Source organism: Lissotriton helveticus, chromosome 2_1, assembly GCF_964261635.1.
Source record: "Lissotriton helveticus chromosome 2_1, aLisHel1.1, whole genome shotgun sequence".
Classification (NCBI taxonomy): Eukaryota; Metazoa; Chordata; class Amphibia; order Caudata; family Salamandridae; genus Lissotriton; species Lissotriton helveticus.
In genome coordinates, this window is record NC_136059.1 from 1,452,255,354 (window position 1) to 1,452,272,902 (window position 17,549).

A 17,549-nucleotide genomic window follows, 5' to 3' on the forward strand; every position below is an offset into this window, starting at 1 on the left:
GGCAATGCCACCATCTTAGCAATGGCGATGCGGCCGACCAGAGACATTAGAAGCCGACTCCAATTTGGAATCTTAGATTCTATCCAATCCACCGCACGCCCAAAGTTAGATCTCCAGAGGTCATCGAGGTCCCTACTCAGCCATATACCCTGGTACCGGGTGGGGCCAGTGGCTCATATAAAAGGGAAATCCGGAGCAAATTGTCTAGTGGCATCCATAAGGGGGAATAACACACTTGCTCCAGTTTACCTGGATGCCCGACAGTCCACCAAAATGAATTATCTCACATACAAGAGGACTAAGATTGCCCCGGGGGTGGCGAACGTACAGAGTATTTTTCGTCCGCATACATGGAAACCAGAAGAGATCAGGCAGAGTACCCTATACCCCTGTGGGTGTGACGTTGCCGGAGTCTAGCAGCAAGGGGCTCCATCGCAATAGCGAAGAGCATTGGGGAGAGAGGGCAACCCTGCCGGGTGCCATGTCCAATACAAATGGGCTCCGTTATTTGCCCATTAATCCGGAGATGAGGTGAGGGGCAGATGTACAAAAGAGCTACCTTTCGTATAAGCATGGTGCTGAAGCCAATACGAGGTAAAAGAAAAAAGAAAAAGGGCCATTCGAGCGGCCTATTGAACGCCTTAGTGGCGTCCAGAAGGGCGGCCACTGCGGGATGTGGGGTTGATCTGGTGAAGGACCGAGAAAATGGTCTGGAGATTATGTGAGGTGGCTCGTCCTGGAATAAAACCAGGCTGGTCGGGGAGAGCAATGCAAGGCATGAGTAGAAGGCGAGAGGCGATTAATTTAGCGAAGATTTTGTTTTCAGTGTTTATAAAAGAAAGGGGGCGATAGGAATTGCGAAAGTCAGCTGGCTTATCGGGCTTAAGTAACAACGTTATCATTGCCTCCCGGAACGACTGATGGAAGAGGCCATTGTCAAAGGATTCATTGTCCATAGCCGCCAAATGTAGTTCTAACAATGAAGCATAAGTTTTATAAAACGAGGCAGGAAGGCCATCCAGACCAGGAGACTTGCCCCCAGGCAAACTGCTGATTGCGGCGAGTATTTCCTCCTTAGTGAAGGGCTCATCCAGAAATTTCCGGTGGTGATCTTCCAGCCACATCAACGCAATAGTCTTGAAGTATTGTTCAAAGGCCTCACGAGATGGGGGGTGGCAGCAGTATATAGCTGCAAGTAGAAATCACTGAAACGGCTCTTGATTTCCTCCGGAGAGGTGGTTCTAGCGGGGCCCCTGTCGCTGAGGGCTATGATTTACGATGCAGCACTTGGAGGGCGCAAGAGGTTGGCCAAGGTCATTCCAGGCCGATCACCTTCCCCGAAACAACAAGCCCGGGCCTCTCTACCCCAAAAAGGCAAGTTCTCTCTCAGCCTCCTCAGAAAAGTCAGTGTGCTTTTGCCTCAAGAGTGCCAGGGTCTCAGGATTGGGGTGTGCTGCCTGGGAAGCATCCAAAGCCCTAATCTCAGTCTCCAACTTTGCCAGAATGGAACGGAGAACGCCGCCGGCCTGTTTCGAAATACATTCGCCACTTATTACTGTTTTAAAGCCTTCCCAAAAGGGTGGAAGGAGAATCTACGTAGCCCACTTTTAGATCAAAATAATTGACAATAGCTGTTTGAATTTCATTGCAGAAAACTGTCACGGAGCGTGTTTGGCGGGAGCCGCCATGTGAATGCTCGCTGTGGGGCGGGCGGGAGACGAAGACAAATTTGGACCGGTGCATGGTCGGAAAAGGTGCACGCCTTATGTGTTGCAGAAGTGAGCCAAATGATGACGTCTGGAGAGGCAAGCCATATATCAATACGTGACCAGCAGTCCCGAGCCCTGGTGACGCAAGTGCCCTCACGAGTAGCAGGCCACAAATGACGCCAGGCATCAGAGAGTTGTCGATGAGTATAGACTGAAGTGATGCGGTGGCGGTCCAGTGCCGCTGAAAGTGTAACATTGAAAGCCCCCCCCCCATAGAACCGCCGCCGGGCCAAAGGAGGAGATAGATGCCATACGTGACGGAAGAATTCGGGATCATCTGAATTAGGACCATATATATCGCAGTGATCGTCATAGGCTGAGAAAGCAGTGTGCCATGCAATATTACATATCTACTGTCCGGGTCTGGAAGCGCCTGGATAGTCTGCCAGGGGAGACCCCTATGTATCAGAATTGAGGACCCCCCCCCTTGCGTAAGAAGAATAGAACGAGGAGTGTGGCTCCCCCCATTGGCGCGACTGGAGACTAGAGGCAGACCCCGGCAATAGCTGCGTCTCCTGCAAGAGACATCTATCCACCCTGTGTCGCCGCAAGTGAGAATGAATGAATAAGCCTGGCTTTTCGGTGATCATTAAGACCACGTATATTCCAGGTCCAACATATGGTATCAGTCATGCCTCAAGATACCTGGGTGGAATGTCGCGGAGTGTGACTCGGAAAGACCACTGGTGGCATACGGCAGTGCAGTAACCCCCCAGGAAGGGAAGCAAGGAAGCCGCCACCCGCAGGTGGTATGCAGCAGATGGGGGCAAAGCGCGTGAGCAGGTCGGTCATTAGAAGAGGCTCCATGTTCGCAGAGACCCAGTGTTCAACCAATACCAGAGGAAGGAGGGAGCCGTGCAGTGGGAGAAACGGACAATGTAGTACATGTCGCATCAGCAGCGGAGGACAAGGAGCACAGTGCGATGAAGCAGTCTGACTGAAACGAACGAACCTGGAGCAATCGAAAATTAACACCCCATAGCCCCCCCCCACCTGACAAACCCCTCTGAACACAGATCAAAAACCAACCCCAGAACCGTGTCAGTGTCGCGCCCGCAGCCCAACTATCCCACCCCAACCAAACTGACAATAGCGACAAGATAACACAAAACCCAACACCCACCCCCTCTCCAAAAACAGACCCCGGAAAACCCTCCACCCCCACAACCACTGTAACCCTCCAATCAGGCGGAGAGACAGCCCTTTCCCACCCCAGGAACCCACAACTTGGAGAAGGAGAAACCATTAGAATATTGGGAATTATCCCGGTAGGGCATAGCAAGGCTCGGCGGACATCCCTGCAATTAAACAGGATGGCCAAGCATCCGGAACTTCAGACAACGTTCAGAAAGTTAGAGTCCCAAGTAATACAATCAAACAAGCATAGTCACTCAAGCGATCAGCAGCCACCGGCTAAGAGCTGGATGGTGAGGAGCGTAACAATGTGTTGAATTGCTTTGCAAACACGAGAGCCTCCACGTGGATTAGTCATTGTCACTGAGGCGGCAAGCTGAGAGCTCGATGGAGAGCATGAGGATTTTTCAGGTTTTTTTTGCTAAAGCGAGGGCAGCTTTGGGGTCAAGGAATATAAGAGTCTTTTCCCCGTGCCGTACTCTCAGCTTTGCCAGGTAGGCCAATGAATACAGAACCTCATGTTTTTGCTGGATCGTTTTGCAGGGAGGAATTCCCGCCGGGCCGCCTGGACAGTGGGGGTGTAGTCCGGGTAGAAAGAAAGAGAGTTACCTTGGTGAGAGATCTTGCCCATATCGCGGGCAGCCCGGAGGATGGCATCCCGATCCCTAAAATTGAGAATTTTAGCAATGATGGGGCGAGGGGGCAGACCTGGACCAGGGCGAGGGCCTAGGGAATGGTGTGCGTGTTCCACAATAAAGACCGGGGAGAGCGTTGCTGGAAAGTTCCCTGACCAGTTGCTCCACGAAGTCCTCCATGCGTGGGATATTTGTGAACTCCGGAACACCCGTTATGCGGAGGTTGCTCCGACGGGAGTGCGCTTCCAAGTCCTCGTTTTTCTCCCGTATGGGTGTCGGGATTTTGTCCATTTGCAAGTTTCTGGTGGTCCTGAGTGGCGGCATCCTCAACCTCCGATACCCTGGACTCCAAATGGAGGAGGCGATTATTATGGAAGACCACTCGAGCCTTCACTGAGTCCAGCCAGGCGGAGAGTTGGTCCAGCTCGGTGGCGATTCCAGTGACCGTGGACTTAACGTCCAGCATATTGGCTTTTAGGTCATCCTCGCGGGTGGGATGCTCCTCCAGGCTGGTAGCGGGGTCACCACAATCCGAACCAGCGCCATCCTGATGGGTTGACCGGCGCTGTTCGAAAGTTATTTTGGGCTGCTTCAGGTCGGTTCTCCCCATGGTGAGTGTGACTTGATGAGAAAAAAAAAAGGGAAAAAAGAAAGGGGGGGGGTTTCTAGGGTGATGAGGAGTAAGGATGAAAGGAGCCACCAGAGTTTGCAGCAGGATCCGTCATGGAAAAGCAAGCCCCCCCTTGAATAGGTCTCAGCTCCCCCTCGGGGTGGAGGCAGCAAGGACAGTAAGCCAGGAGGTAGGCGAGCCGGGGTGGCACACAAGGGTAGGCCCAAACGCGTTGGCAGAACCACAAATTCCACGGCGGCCCCCAAGCCGGGGGGGGGGGTCCAAAGAGGCGTGCAGGCTCCGAAGTGGGGGAGGGCCACAAGGTGGGGAACGGGCCCGGGAACATCCAGGACAGTAGCTTGATAAGAGCGGAGGGGGTGCACTAACAAGAGAGCCTTGCTGCAGGGTGTAACAGACCTCCGCTTTGCCCAGGAGCCTCCAGTCTCGCAGGTAGCAGTGGCGGGTGAGAAGGTGCAGGCGCCGGCCCTCTGGCAGTAATTGGGCCGCCCGTCGTCCGCAGCAGCAGGCCGTGAAGTGCCGGTTAATGGATGGCAGAGGCATAGAAGCAGACACACCCCCGGCAAGAGAGAGGCAGGGGAGTGCGCATCAGAGGCCGGCCTCGCCAGCTGGGAAACAAGGGGGGCCCGCCGCTCCCATCGCAGGCCCCCGGGCGCATTCGGCCTCCGAGCACTGCAGGCGCACAGTATAGAAAATGGCTCCTAGGCCGCAGCGCACCAGGTCCGGCGGTGCAGCCCACGGACTCCTACCCCGCAAGCAAAAGCCGCCACAACAACACAACTCACCGGGCCACCAACTGGATGTCTGCCGGTGCTGCGCCGGCGCCACAGGGCCCCCGCACATCAGGAGAGGAGGCGAGGCTGAACTCGACCGTCAAGATGCTCCCTCCCGGCGCTAATGTCCAGACGACGTTCACGGCCCCTGAATATCGCCAGAAAGCTGAGGCTGAGTCTTTCAACGCACCAAGGGACGCCAAGTCCGGATCGGCTTCTCCTGGGCTGGTAAGTAGACGCTATCTGCAGGATTATTGCGGATTATGGGGCTTGGCCGGCAGAGCTAGCCCACTCAGTGTGCGGCCATCTTGCAGCCGGCCAAGCGAAGCCCCAGAAGCCACCTTGGCAAAGTTGATAGCCACAATTGCTTGATCGTCGAAGAGCAGCACAGGAGCCCGAACCCTGACACTCAAAAGTTACACTCAAAAGTTGCACTCGAGTCTGATGGACCGGGGAGAATTTGAAGTGCAGTTTGGTCACCCAAGACAGACCGTAGCCGCAGGTAAAGGGAACTGCTCTTAGAAGTAGCCAGAGCATGGGAGGCCTTATATAGTGACAACGCTTAAACGACCGGAGGTTAGTTCAAGTGAAGAGGAGGAGGAGGTGCTGGCGTAGAGCTGGCAACCTAGCGGGTGGACTGCTCCCAACACAGATCCCATGATGGCACACACACAGTATGGACACTGGGGAAACTAACACCCTAACACAAACAGACCTGTTCAAAGGCACTACTAGGTGGAGGATACCTATTGACACTATCTTTGTTTAAGGTTGATTGCGGACGCACTGACAGGGGTGGGGGGGGGTTGACGGGAGGTGGGATCTGTGGGGTTTGTTTCATAAAAGGCATAAGTACCAATACTGTGTATCAATCTTGAGTTGTCAAACACTGAAGTGATATATTGATAGATGTTCCTTTTTGGATACGACTGCCAATAAAAAAGTTGTTTACAAAAAAAAAAAGGTAAAGGGAACTGCTAGTTTTGCTGCGAGCAGAGACTGGTGGACCAGTGGCAACTGGTTTTTGGCTGGACTTCACCCCAAGGTCGAGGAACATTGACCTCTATAGCTAAAGTCTCCCCACCATGCTTATGGAATCATATGAGGCAAATGTGGGAGGATAAGGGAAGTAGGGCTTGCAGAAAACACGGCATCTTATTTAGTTCAGTTTACAAAACTGATCAAAGCAGTGCTCAAAGATAAGGGATGTCAGCTAGCATCCCTAATTTAAACTTCAATGAAACTGTAACTCTGAGGACATGCAGACTTATGTCCAAAGAAAATTCATCCGACAGCCGTCCTATGTCTGTCTTTTGTTTAATCAGTCAGCACTTCTTACACCAGCCAACGCGTTTCATCTTTGGGTTCACCTGCGGCTCTGAATTGAGCTGCGGCCGAGAGAGAGAGCTGCAAACTGCAGCTAAAACCGCCAACGGGAGTGAGGCGGGCCCAAGCAGTACTATTCTTCTGGGACGGCCGGCGGCCTGCACGGCGCTCCGAACTTGCTGCTGGTGCGAGGCTCTGTGTACCTGTGAGCATCGGATTCCCCCATAAGGCGTACCCCCCACATAGCTAGAATCGGTAGCTGGTCTTGCATAGAGGCCGAGGAAACTTACAGGAGGCCTTGTAAAGTGCATAATGGAGGCAACTGGACCCGCATTGCCACTTTGGAGACAGCCTGTGTGCACATTTGAGATCCCTGCAGGCAATACTCAGTAACCAAAGCAGGTGAGCCTAAGGCCATTAATAAAGGCTGCCTGAACCTACGCTTGCACACGTTGTGGTCACTTTATGCTGGATGGGGTCCCAGTAGTAAAGAGAGCCACCAATTGGGACACATTTGCTGAGCATAGGCACAGAGTTGCTGTAAACTTTGTGGAAACCGCTGTGGGGGCACAGCGGCTGCCGTGGAGACTTGCTGCTGTACCTCGTCCACAATTCAGTTGGGGCCCCCCTGCCTGCATTACTTGGAACCCCTACACTACTGTGTGGTACTCTCGGGTTAGCCAAATTCATGCAATATGGTCAAGACGGACAAGCTGCAGCCTAAACTTCAATTTGACCTGCGCAAGACCCCCAGATCTAAGGAGCCCGCGCCCACGGAACAAGACGCTGCCTCAGACAATCCAGAAGCAGGATCAGACATAGATGTAAAGAGTGCGTTCCGCACCATCCAGCAAAGTTTGTTGAAAATAGACAGCAAGATTGACACTGTCATTCCGCATGGACCGCATGTCAGAGAGGCTGGATAAGCATGGTGATCTGCTTGACCAGGCAGAGCAACGTGTGTCTGATCTGTAAGAGGTAGTGCATGCAGATGCGGAGACCGACAGAGAGAGAGATATAAGATTTTGCGCACGCTGCAGTTCAAAACTAAGATCTCAAAGTGCGCTCGAGGAGGAACAATGTCTGAATTATAGGGGTGGGGGACTCAACAAACATTGGCAACATGGAGCAGTATGTAGAGAAGCTCTTGATCACGCTGCTTGGGGAAGCACTTTCTCCGATATGTTTATCATAGAGCGCATGCATTGCACATATTCGCCCAGGCCAATCCCAGGAGCCCCTCCTCGGCCCATCATAGAGCACACATTGAATTACAGAGGCCGAGACGCAGCCTTACGAAAAGCATGAGAGCTGGGATCTCTCCAACATGAGGGATCGGAAAGATCTCTCTTCCCCGACTTCACACTGCAGGTATAGAAGGCGAGGCGACTCTTCATCCCTGTGAAAAAGAAACTCAGAGACTTGAATCTGGAATACAGTATGCTGTACCCAGCAAAGCTAAGGCTCAAACTAGAAGGGAAAGTTCTCTTTTTTACGGACCCAAAGCCGTTCTGCGTGTCATCAAAGACAAAAAGCAGCGACTTAAACGACGGAGTTCACCGACCACCTCGCAGTCACATGCAGGGGATTCCCCAAACCATCGAGACAAACAAGACCTAGAAGAATGAATATGTGGTGTACGCCGTGCTGTTTTATGCTCCAAGTAACATGAGACACTAACTACTGCAACAAACTGCATTGAGGCAGTAAACCTCGTCCAGTCATAAACAAGGACAGAGTGCAAGGTTTTTAGCCAGTCCGGATTGACACTCTTGAATCCTAAAACTGATTGTTGTGGGTGCATATTTGTTAAGAAGCATAAACTGGGCTGTCTGCATGTCGCAGTACTAGTCACTTATGTACGGAGTATAAGTGTCAGTTGTTTGAGTGGCGTAGAGAGGTTATACAGATGGCAACATCTACCCCTAAAGTGTATCACACAATTGCCTTTGCCTGTTTGGGGTGTTTCGCATGTGTTTCGGGTTGTGGAAGGGGCGGGGGGAATGAGTATTGCTGCGACTGTTGTGGGTTATCGTGCCATGGGTGGGAATGTTTGTATGTTTTGTGTAGAGGCTAGTTTAGGATATGAGTTTTTGTTTTGTTGTTGCACAGTAGGCATCACAGGCACAGAGATCCGTTTAGTACAGATATCCCATGAACCGCATGGTCGCTGAGGGTACGAAATCACCGATTCTCTAACTGATGACATGGAATGTGCGTGGCCTCAATGATAATGGGAAGGTTCTAAAAATATGTGTTTACTTAGAGACACTTGGTGTCCATCGCAATCTTACAAGAGACACATCTCACTCCAGAGAGCAGTAGGGAGGTACACCGGAGGTTGTAGGGAACATGTTACTCATCTAACTTCACATCCCATGCCAGAGGGGTCTAACTATGGGTTGATAAAAAGGCAGGGTGGAAATGACGGCTTGTTCAGTGACCCCCAAGGCAGATTCGTAATAGCCTTCTGTAAGAAGGGAGATTTGAAATTCATATTAGTGGGAGTTTATGGTCCATACTATGATGACCCCCAATTCTACTACTCGTTGGTGGATAAACTACTACAGTGGAGAAATATCCCTCAGGTTTGGGGAGGGGACTTTAAATGCATTTTGGATCCCACTTTAGACAGATCCCAAGGCCCACCCAGACGGCCAGCAGCTGCAGCAGGGGCCAGACAGGATAATATGTACACCGAAAGGCTCATCGATATTTGGAGACATAGATCCCCCTCTGTGCGAGATTACACACATTACTCCTCTGTCTTTGACACCCACACCAGGATAGACTTCTGGCTAATATCTGGGAGATTAGATTCAAGGGTATCCGCCTGCGCGCATCTTCTGCGAACGTATTCTGACCACTCCCCAGTGACTTTTAGCGCTCCAATATGCTGCACCATGAATCCCAGCATTCACTTGGCGGTCTCCCCCCCCCCCCCCCCCAATTCATTATTGGATGCAGTATTTAAAGAAGATTTAACAGTGGCGATAGAAGAATTCTTTACTAATAATATAGGCTCAATACCGTCTTTCAAAACAGTTTGGGAAACATTCAATGTATATGTTAGAGGGGTGATGATCTCCACACATGTGGGTGTGCTGCGCTCCATCCGAGGCAGGCTAGATTTATTAGAAAGGGATATAGGGCGCATGGAGCAGGATCGGGTTGAGAGAGAGTGCCCAGATCGCCGGAAGCCTTAAGCTAAAACTGGCGGAGTTTCAGGACACTGCCAATGATGAAATGAAACACATGGGGAAATATGCTTTGGCGCGCAAATATGGTGTGCGGGATCCACCAGGTGCTGCGTTGGCAGGATTACTGAGACCCAAAAGAGTACTAGAATAAATGGCGGGCATGACAAACGAGAGCGGGGACCTTTTAGGCACCCCTGAGGAAATTGCCACACACTTCCGCTCTTACTATCAATGGTTATATATGTCCCAGATCTCAACTGATGATAATGCCATAGAGGAATATCTCTCATATATTAAACTGCCTTGGCTAGTAACGGAGCATCTAATGGGGCCATCGACAACCGATGAGATACGCAACGAGCTGTGTGAGATGGCAACTGGGAAGGCCCCGGGTTCACAGTAGCTTTCTACAAAGCTTTTCAAGATATACTAACCCCCTATCTCAAACTGCTTTATGAGGAGTTGGGTCTCATGCCGCCCTCAATGCGGGAAGCAGACATCGTCGCACTGCTTAAACTGGGAAAATTGCCCAGTAGTTGTTCATAATAGACCTTTATCTCTACTTTGTCCTTGGATGCAAAGATCTATGCTAAGATTCTAGCAAACAGGCTGGCCCCGATATTGCCTGGCATTATTAGACCGGATCAAGCAGGGTTTTTTCCCAGCCGTAATCTATCCCTTAACCTAAGGACACTGTTGGGTGCGGTGCAGAGACTGAATCCAGGGATCAAGTCTGCTGTGGTATTTCTCGATGCCTAGAAAGCTTTTGATTCAGTTGAGGGGCTTCATGTTCGCGGTGCTGTGCAGGATTGGTGTTGGTGACATATTCTTCTGATTGATTAATATCAGTATTGTATGCATCACCCACAAGTAGGGTACAAATTGGAGACGCACAATCATTTCCTATCACGCGCGGAAACCAGCAAGGCTGCCCGCTCTCTCCTGTACGCAATTGTTGCAGACCCACTGGCCAGTGCCATCCGGGAATATCACTCACACAGGGGGTTAGGTAGTATACGCTCAACATTTCAGCGTACGCAGATGACACCTTACTTTACATTCGTGACCCAGAGTTAAATTTGTCCCCTATATTGAGAGAGGTGATTCAGTTTGTTGGGCTTTCTGGGCTTCTTGTCAACTGGGATAAATCAATCATCTTCCCGCTCACGCCTGCCACCACACAACCTACTATGGAATTCTCACTGCACTGGACCACAGATGCAGTGAGATACCTGGGGATTCAGTCCCACACAGACCCGAACTTGGTGATTCGGGAGAATTATGGTAGGGCAACGGAGCGCTTAATTGAAAATGTAGATAGATGGATCAGACTCCCACTTTCACTAATTGGGAGAGTCACCATAATGAAAATGGTGGTTCTACCAAGATATTTATTCTAATTTCAGAACATACCCATTCTTTTACCTAAACATTTATTTTAGATTTGCCGAATGCAACTGATATGGCTTGTGTGGGCCGGAAAACAGCCCTGCATACAATGGGATTCTCTCACTCTACCCTATGAGTTGGGCGGGTTGGGAGCCCCGGATCTAGAAAAGTACTATAGTGCTGCTAATAGGGTTTTTGCTCATTATTGGGTACATGGCCCATGGGACCTACCCTTTTTGTATTTAGAACGAAACGCAGCAGACCGCTGCTATTACCCCAGCTCCTCACGCGACAGACCTCTAGACTCTTTCAGGTTTTTGACTCACTAGCGGTCACTATGCAAGCTTGGCAGACGTTACTACAAATGCAGGAAGGACCATTCCTGTACTCTCCAGGAATGCCAATCCAATGGGGGTTGTGGTTCTCGTTGGCCCAAGACGTAGGGGCACGGCAGGCATTACAGAGTATAGGAATCACGAAAATGGGAGATTTCTTCAAAGATGGAGTATTGGTAGCATGGGAAGCCTTACAAGGCCCGAATGTGAAACCGACAGGCACAGCACTATTTCATTTTTTCAGAGCACTGCACATATGGCACGCCCTTTAAGGTGATGATATGCTGGAACCACAAGCTATGTCGACATTTACGGCACTCATTAAGGTAGAAGAACCTCTTAAATTAATAGCAACATTTTACACAAGCCTGCAGGATACTAGTCATTCTGTAGTCCTTAGGGTTAGACAAAATTGGCAGCGAGATCTGGGCACTCCATTGAGTGACAGAGTGGCAGTATTGCTGTTCTCGAACCCGCTCAGTCTCTTTCAATGGTCGGCACAGACTTATACATTCTAAGTTCTTACACAGCGCGTACTGCACTACTGAGCGCCAGTGTACGTGTGGACTAGTGGAGACCTCTCGATGTCAAAGGTGTGGGGAAGTAGATGCAGGCTTCTGGCACTTGGTGTGGCAGTATTCCGGCATACAGGTGTTCTGGGGCAAAGTGTTTCAGGAATTGGGAATTATCAGTGCCGACTTGGAGCCAGATCCTAAGATGGCACTCTTGGAATGGGATCTTCCACTAGACAAGACAGTGCGCCCCTTGCTAGCGATTGGGCTTCTCCTGGCCAAGCCCTGGGTGGTATTACGCTGGATGGGTGGTCCGCTATCGCAGATTGAGGATTGGCAGGCCGATATGCTGTTCTGCAATACACAAGCTGATTCATACAATGAGTTACTCCCTCCTAGAAGCCGGACTAGGTATTATCTGGGGCCATACCAAGCATACCTTTGTCTAATTTTTAAAATACTCGCTCTTTGCACTCACCTTGTAATAAGGCTCGCTGTTCTTGCCACTTTTTGCCAGCGCCCCGTTCCACCACGGGGTTTCCCGCTTGTTGTGGAGGGCGCCGGCACAGATTGTTGATCTCTCGCTGATTGGCGACCCAGGGTCACGCGCTAGTCTCTCCTTCTGGCGCCGCCCTATTTAGTCCTCATGATCTGCCCTGTGCTTAGCGGTCTATGATGCTGTAATTTACTGACTGATTGCACTTTACTCTGCTCTTTTAACCTGATTGTTTTATTTGTCTAATTTTTAAAATACTTGCTCTTTGCACTCATCTTGTAATAAGGCTTGCTGTACTTGTCACTTTTTGCCAGCGCCCTGTTCCACCACGGGTTTTCCCGCTTGTTGTGGAGGGCGCCGGCACAGATTGTTGGTCTCTCGCGGATTGGAGACCCAGGGTCACACGCTAGCCTCTCCTCCTTGCGCCGCCCTATTTAGTTCTCCTGACTTCTTCCGCGCTCAGCGGACGCCCGCAGTGGGCGTGCGCCGAAGTCGCGCCTAAGTTCAGCTAGTCTGGGCTGAGTTCGCGCCTGGGGCCTGGGAGGCTGGGCTGGCCACTGCTGGTACACCAGTAGGTTTCTGCTATTCTAGACAGTTGTTGCTTGCGCTGAAGCAGTTAGCTAAGCCCTGCTACCATACTATTGCCCCTGAGGCTTTCTCAGTTAGGACGTGCTGTGGATGTTTAAGCAGTGGTTCCGGAAATGCGAATTCCCGGAAAGCACAGCCGAGTTTTGACGCTCCTAAGCCCTTCCCCAACACAACGACTGAAAGGGGGTTTCTTAACACCAGGTCCTTAATAAAAAACAACATTGCTTTCAGGGACTTTGTCTCAGCCAGAAAACCCACGTGGGTGTTTATCACAGAGACCTGGGCATCTGATACCTCGGGTCCGGATTTGATAGATGCCATTCCCACTGGGTATACCCTAGCCAGGATGGATAGAACTGGTTGTCGAGGAGGAGGAATAGGAATTCTATACAAGGATTCTCTCATATGCCGTACTGAGTTTCTGTCCTCTCCTTCTGACTCTTTTCAGGCTTTGTATTTTTCCATCAACTCCACCTCTTCTGTCTCTTTCTCCGGCCTCCTCTTTTACAGACAGCCTGGCCCTAGATCTTCTTTTAGCCAGGATCTGATCAAGCTCTTAGAGCCATTTGTAGAGAGGCCCAATATCACTCTCCTGGGCGATTTTAATTTCCATTTGGAAAATATGGGGTCCAGAGATACTCAGATCCTCCTGGACACTCTGGATTCCTGTGGTCTGACTCAGTTGGTGGCAGGTCCCACCCACCTGGCTGGGCATACACTTAACGGAGTTTTCTCCAATGACCCCAGGCTGAAGGTGGGCCCTCCGGTCCCCCTAGCCTGGTCCGATCATTTGGCCGTTCCACTAGACCTGTCATTTTAGGATGCTCCCCCTTCTCTCCCGGACCTCAAGAAGTGGGAACTCCGAAGGAACCTTAAAGCTATTAATAACGAGGTTCTCTTTCCTTTTTTGAATAAATTGACGCCCGTTGAATTGCAGGATGCCAACTCTGCCGCTCTTGAACTCGCAAGCACCATTTCACGGGCTCTGGATATCGTGGCCCCCTTTAAACAGCACTACTCTGCGAGAAAGAGCCCTTCGGCCCCCTGGTTCTCGGACAGACTTAGGCTGCTGAGACAAGGGTGTCGGACACAGGAGAGGCTCTGGAGGGCTCAGTTGGATCCCTCAGAGAAGGAACAACATAAACTCTGTTTAAAGGATTATAAACTAGTTATTTTGGAGGAAAAGAGGGCCTATTTTTCCAAGATTACTGCTTCCCTTAACTCTCCCAGAAACCTTTTTAAAATCATAGACTCTATCTTCTCCCCAGGGAGCTGACTCGATAGTGGAATCTCAGGAGTTGTGTGATAATATCGCAACCTATTTTCACTCAAAGATCGTAGATATTCATAGCTCTCTTGAATCCCTAAATCTTGGCCTGCCCCCTCCTGATAATTTTACTCCTTCTAGAGTTTGGAGGCCGTCTGGTGGACATCCCCTGAGTTTTATGTCCTTCCCCTTTCTTACTCCTGAGCTGATGACTCAGCTCCTGGATAACACCAAATCGGGTTCCCCCTCAGATCCTTGCCCGCTTAAAGTCATGAAGGCTTGTCGGGATGTGGTTATTCCCCCTCTCATGAATGTCATGAATCGTGCGATCTCGGAGGGAGTGTTCCCCTCTTCATGGAAGATGGTGGTTGTTAAGCCCCTCCTTAAGAAGCCCACATTGGATCCAGGGGTTTTGAAAAACTTCCGCCCCATCTCTCTTCTCCCTGCCTCTGCAAAGATGCTGGAATCTCATCTTAATCGGCCCCTTAGTTCCTTTCTTGGGGACTCGGCCCTCCTTGATATCTCCCAGCATGGCTTTAGGAGATCTCATAGTACTGAGACCGCTCTCACGGCAGTTGTTAACATCTGCTCCCAGGTCGATAAAGGCCATACCACTCTTCTGGTCCTGTTAGACCTGACGGCGGCTTTTGACACCCTGTCCCATCTATTCTGGTCACCCGCCTTAGGGATATAGGGGGCGGAGGTCCTGCCCTGATCCTCCTGGCTTCCTTTCTGAATGAAAGGGAACAGAGAGTGAAGCTGGGTCAGTTTCTTTCTGCCCCTAGGCCTGTGCATTGTGGGGTCCCCCAGGGCTCTTCATTGAGCCCTACACTATTTAACATCTATGTGGCCCCACTTGCCAGGGTAGTTAGATCTTTTGGGCTGGAAGTACTGTCGTACGCTGATGACACTCAAATAATGGTCTCCCTCTCGCAGCCTGGGAAGGACTCTGCCCTGAATTTCAGGAACTGCATGGAGGCTGTGTCTCAGTGGATGATACAGAACTTCCTGAAACTGAACGGGGAGAAAACGGAGGGGTTGATCTTTGGGGGCAGTCAGGATATTAGGTCAAATGACTGGTGGCCGGCCTCTCTCGGGGACTGCCCTCCCCCTCGCCAGTTTGCTAAGAACTTAGGGGTGCTGATGGACACCGCACTCTCGTTTGACCGTCAGGTCAGTAGGACTGTCTCTACCTGCTGTGGCATTATCAGGGTTCTTAGAAAGATTGCCCACTATCTCTCTCCTGAGGCACGGAAACAGGCCACTGTGGCTTTAGTTTCCTCAAGACTGGACTACTGTAATGCCCTCTATGTGGGCATAAATAAGAGTCTTATCCATCGTCTCCAGATGGTCCAGAACGCGGCGGCAAAGATGGTTCTTAACCTCCCCAGACTTGCCTCGGCAGCCCGGAGAAGCCTACATTGGCTTCCTATTCAGTCCAGGATTTCTTTTAAGATTCTTTGTCTTGGCCATGGGGCCTTCTACGGTACAGGTGCTGAGGGTCCTAGGTCACTTATTCACCTCTATTCTCCTAGTCGATCCCTTCGCTCCTCTAATAAACCACGGTTGTTCCCAGGTTATGGAACTCTCTCCCCTCTGAACTCCTGGGGCAACCCTTGCTTGCTCTGTTCCGCAAAACACTGAAAACCTGGCTTTTTTCTGAAGTGTATCTGTAAGGACTTCACCAGTGACTACACATTACATGACCTGCTTAGGCGCCTTGATGCCCTTGGGCTAAGTTTCGCGTTAAAAGATTCCTTTCATTCACTAAAAGATTCCTTTCAATAAAGCGGCAGAAGTAGCCTCAGATACACATTCTGACATTATGCGGACACTGACCCAGGAGACAAGAGTATTAGACCATTATGACTTTGTGGATGAGAGCATGATATTTCCTATGAACTAGAGGGATAGGGACAGAGACTTGATCAGGAAAAGTTCAGTCGAGTTAATCTGTTAACCAACAATGGTCGCGATTATTATTCCAGGAGGACATTGCATGTATGGTATTACTTTAATGCCTGTATTATAGCTGGGTGTACTTATATCGAATATGTATTTTGGTGCCAAATTGCGATATTACTGTGCGTTATAGTGTGTGTATTATGTTTTAAGATACAATCAATAAAATAATTTTAAAACAAAATAATAAGCGTGCACCATATACTAAGCCAGCCTCGTACACTCCTGCTGGTGATTGTTTGGGTTCCGAGTATGTAACCTCCTCACTACCTTCTTGTGGCACATTGAATCGATCGCCATTGCTACTCAGAGTCAAGTACAGAAAGGATGTGCCTGGCTAAGTTAGCAGAGCTGTAATAGCATACCATTGGCAAATTACTTCACCCATCAAGGTAGGGAGGGGCTCAGTAGTCCCTGTCTGCCCTGTGACCAAACAAACGGGTCTGGTGCTGTGTTTGGGACTTAGTATCTTAAGTCATCCAAAAAATATTTACGGCATTTCTGTGTAGGATGCCAATGTGCCATGGGATGTATTTGTTCCCTAGTGTAAAACACAAATATTAGCAGAAAACTGAAGCAAAGTTTCATGACCGAGATAATGACTAATTCGTTATGTGATAAAAATGTTACTTAAATTACTTCATTTGTGCAAGCTGTGTTACGTAGAAAATTTAGGAATCAATTTCTTTTACCCCATTTAAGCTGGTACTCATTTTATTGACCCTGGAAAGATGAAAAATTTTAACAATATCTCACCTGAACAAGTTACCTGCAAGCCACTTACAAATCTCAACCTTGAAGAGAAAGGTAATCTCTATACGTGAGATGCATGAACATTCAATCTAGGTGTCTACTCTAGACCATATGTTCCCAAGATGAATATAAACAGTATTATCCTTGGAACCGAGACCCATTAAAGTCAGGGTTATAGCAGGTTTGTGAGCCCACTATGATGTAGTTGCACATTGCTCATGCTAACTATCCACTTCCTCTATCTACTCATTTTTCCAGGAGTTGTGCCCAAATCCCATCAGGGGAAAGAATGGGCAGAAGTTATGTAGGATTAGTTTCTACAGGGGTAGATTTACATATTTTAGATATTTGGATTCATCTTATGTAGCTTTGCTGAGGAATACTAAACTGATTCAAATTCAATCTTTCCAACAGGATGGAACTATTTCTCCAGAACAACGGGATGAAGTAATCCAGTGGTTGGTTAAACTGAAATACCAATTCAGCATTTATCCAGAAACGCTTGCCTTGGCGATCTGTCTTCTAGACAGGTTTTTAACTACTGTAAAGGTAAATATTTGTATGATAAACCCACTGCAAGTTTGTGTTTCATTGCAGTTCATATCGGAATACAGATCAAAGTTCTTCTGTGACTTGTGGATTTCATATGATGTGTCTGGTTTATTGCAGATTCTCATGGTAATTTGTGTTACACCTATAAGAAATGGAGTATCTTGTTCGGCAGCTCTTGGGCCTCTGTATGTGGGTGTTTTGGGAATTATGTAAAATTTCAGTTCTCTAAC

The 17,549-nt window shown here is 49.5% G+C and overlaps 1 protein-coding gene across 2 annotated transcripts in view; it reads left to right on the forward strand.

Moving 5' to 3' along the window:
* CCNI (cyclin I) overlaps nt 1-17,549 on the forward strand; it is a 431,201-nt gene that overhangs the window by 93,701 nt on the left and 319,951 nt on the right. For both annotated transcript variants that reach the window (XM_078676373.1, XM_078676374.1), the window contains one exon: nt 17,182-17,316. In XM_078676373.1, the coding sequence (XP_078532499.1) occupies nt 17,182-17,316 (135 nt within the window). The remainder of the gene's footprint in view (nt 1-17,181; nt 17,317-17,549) is intronic.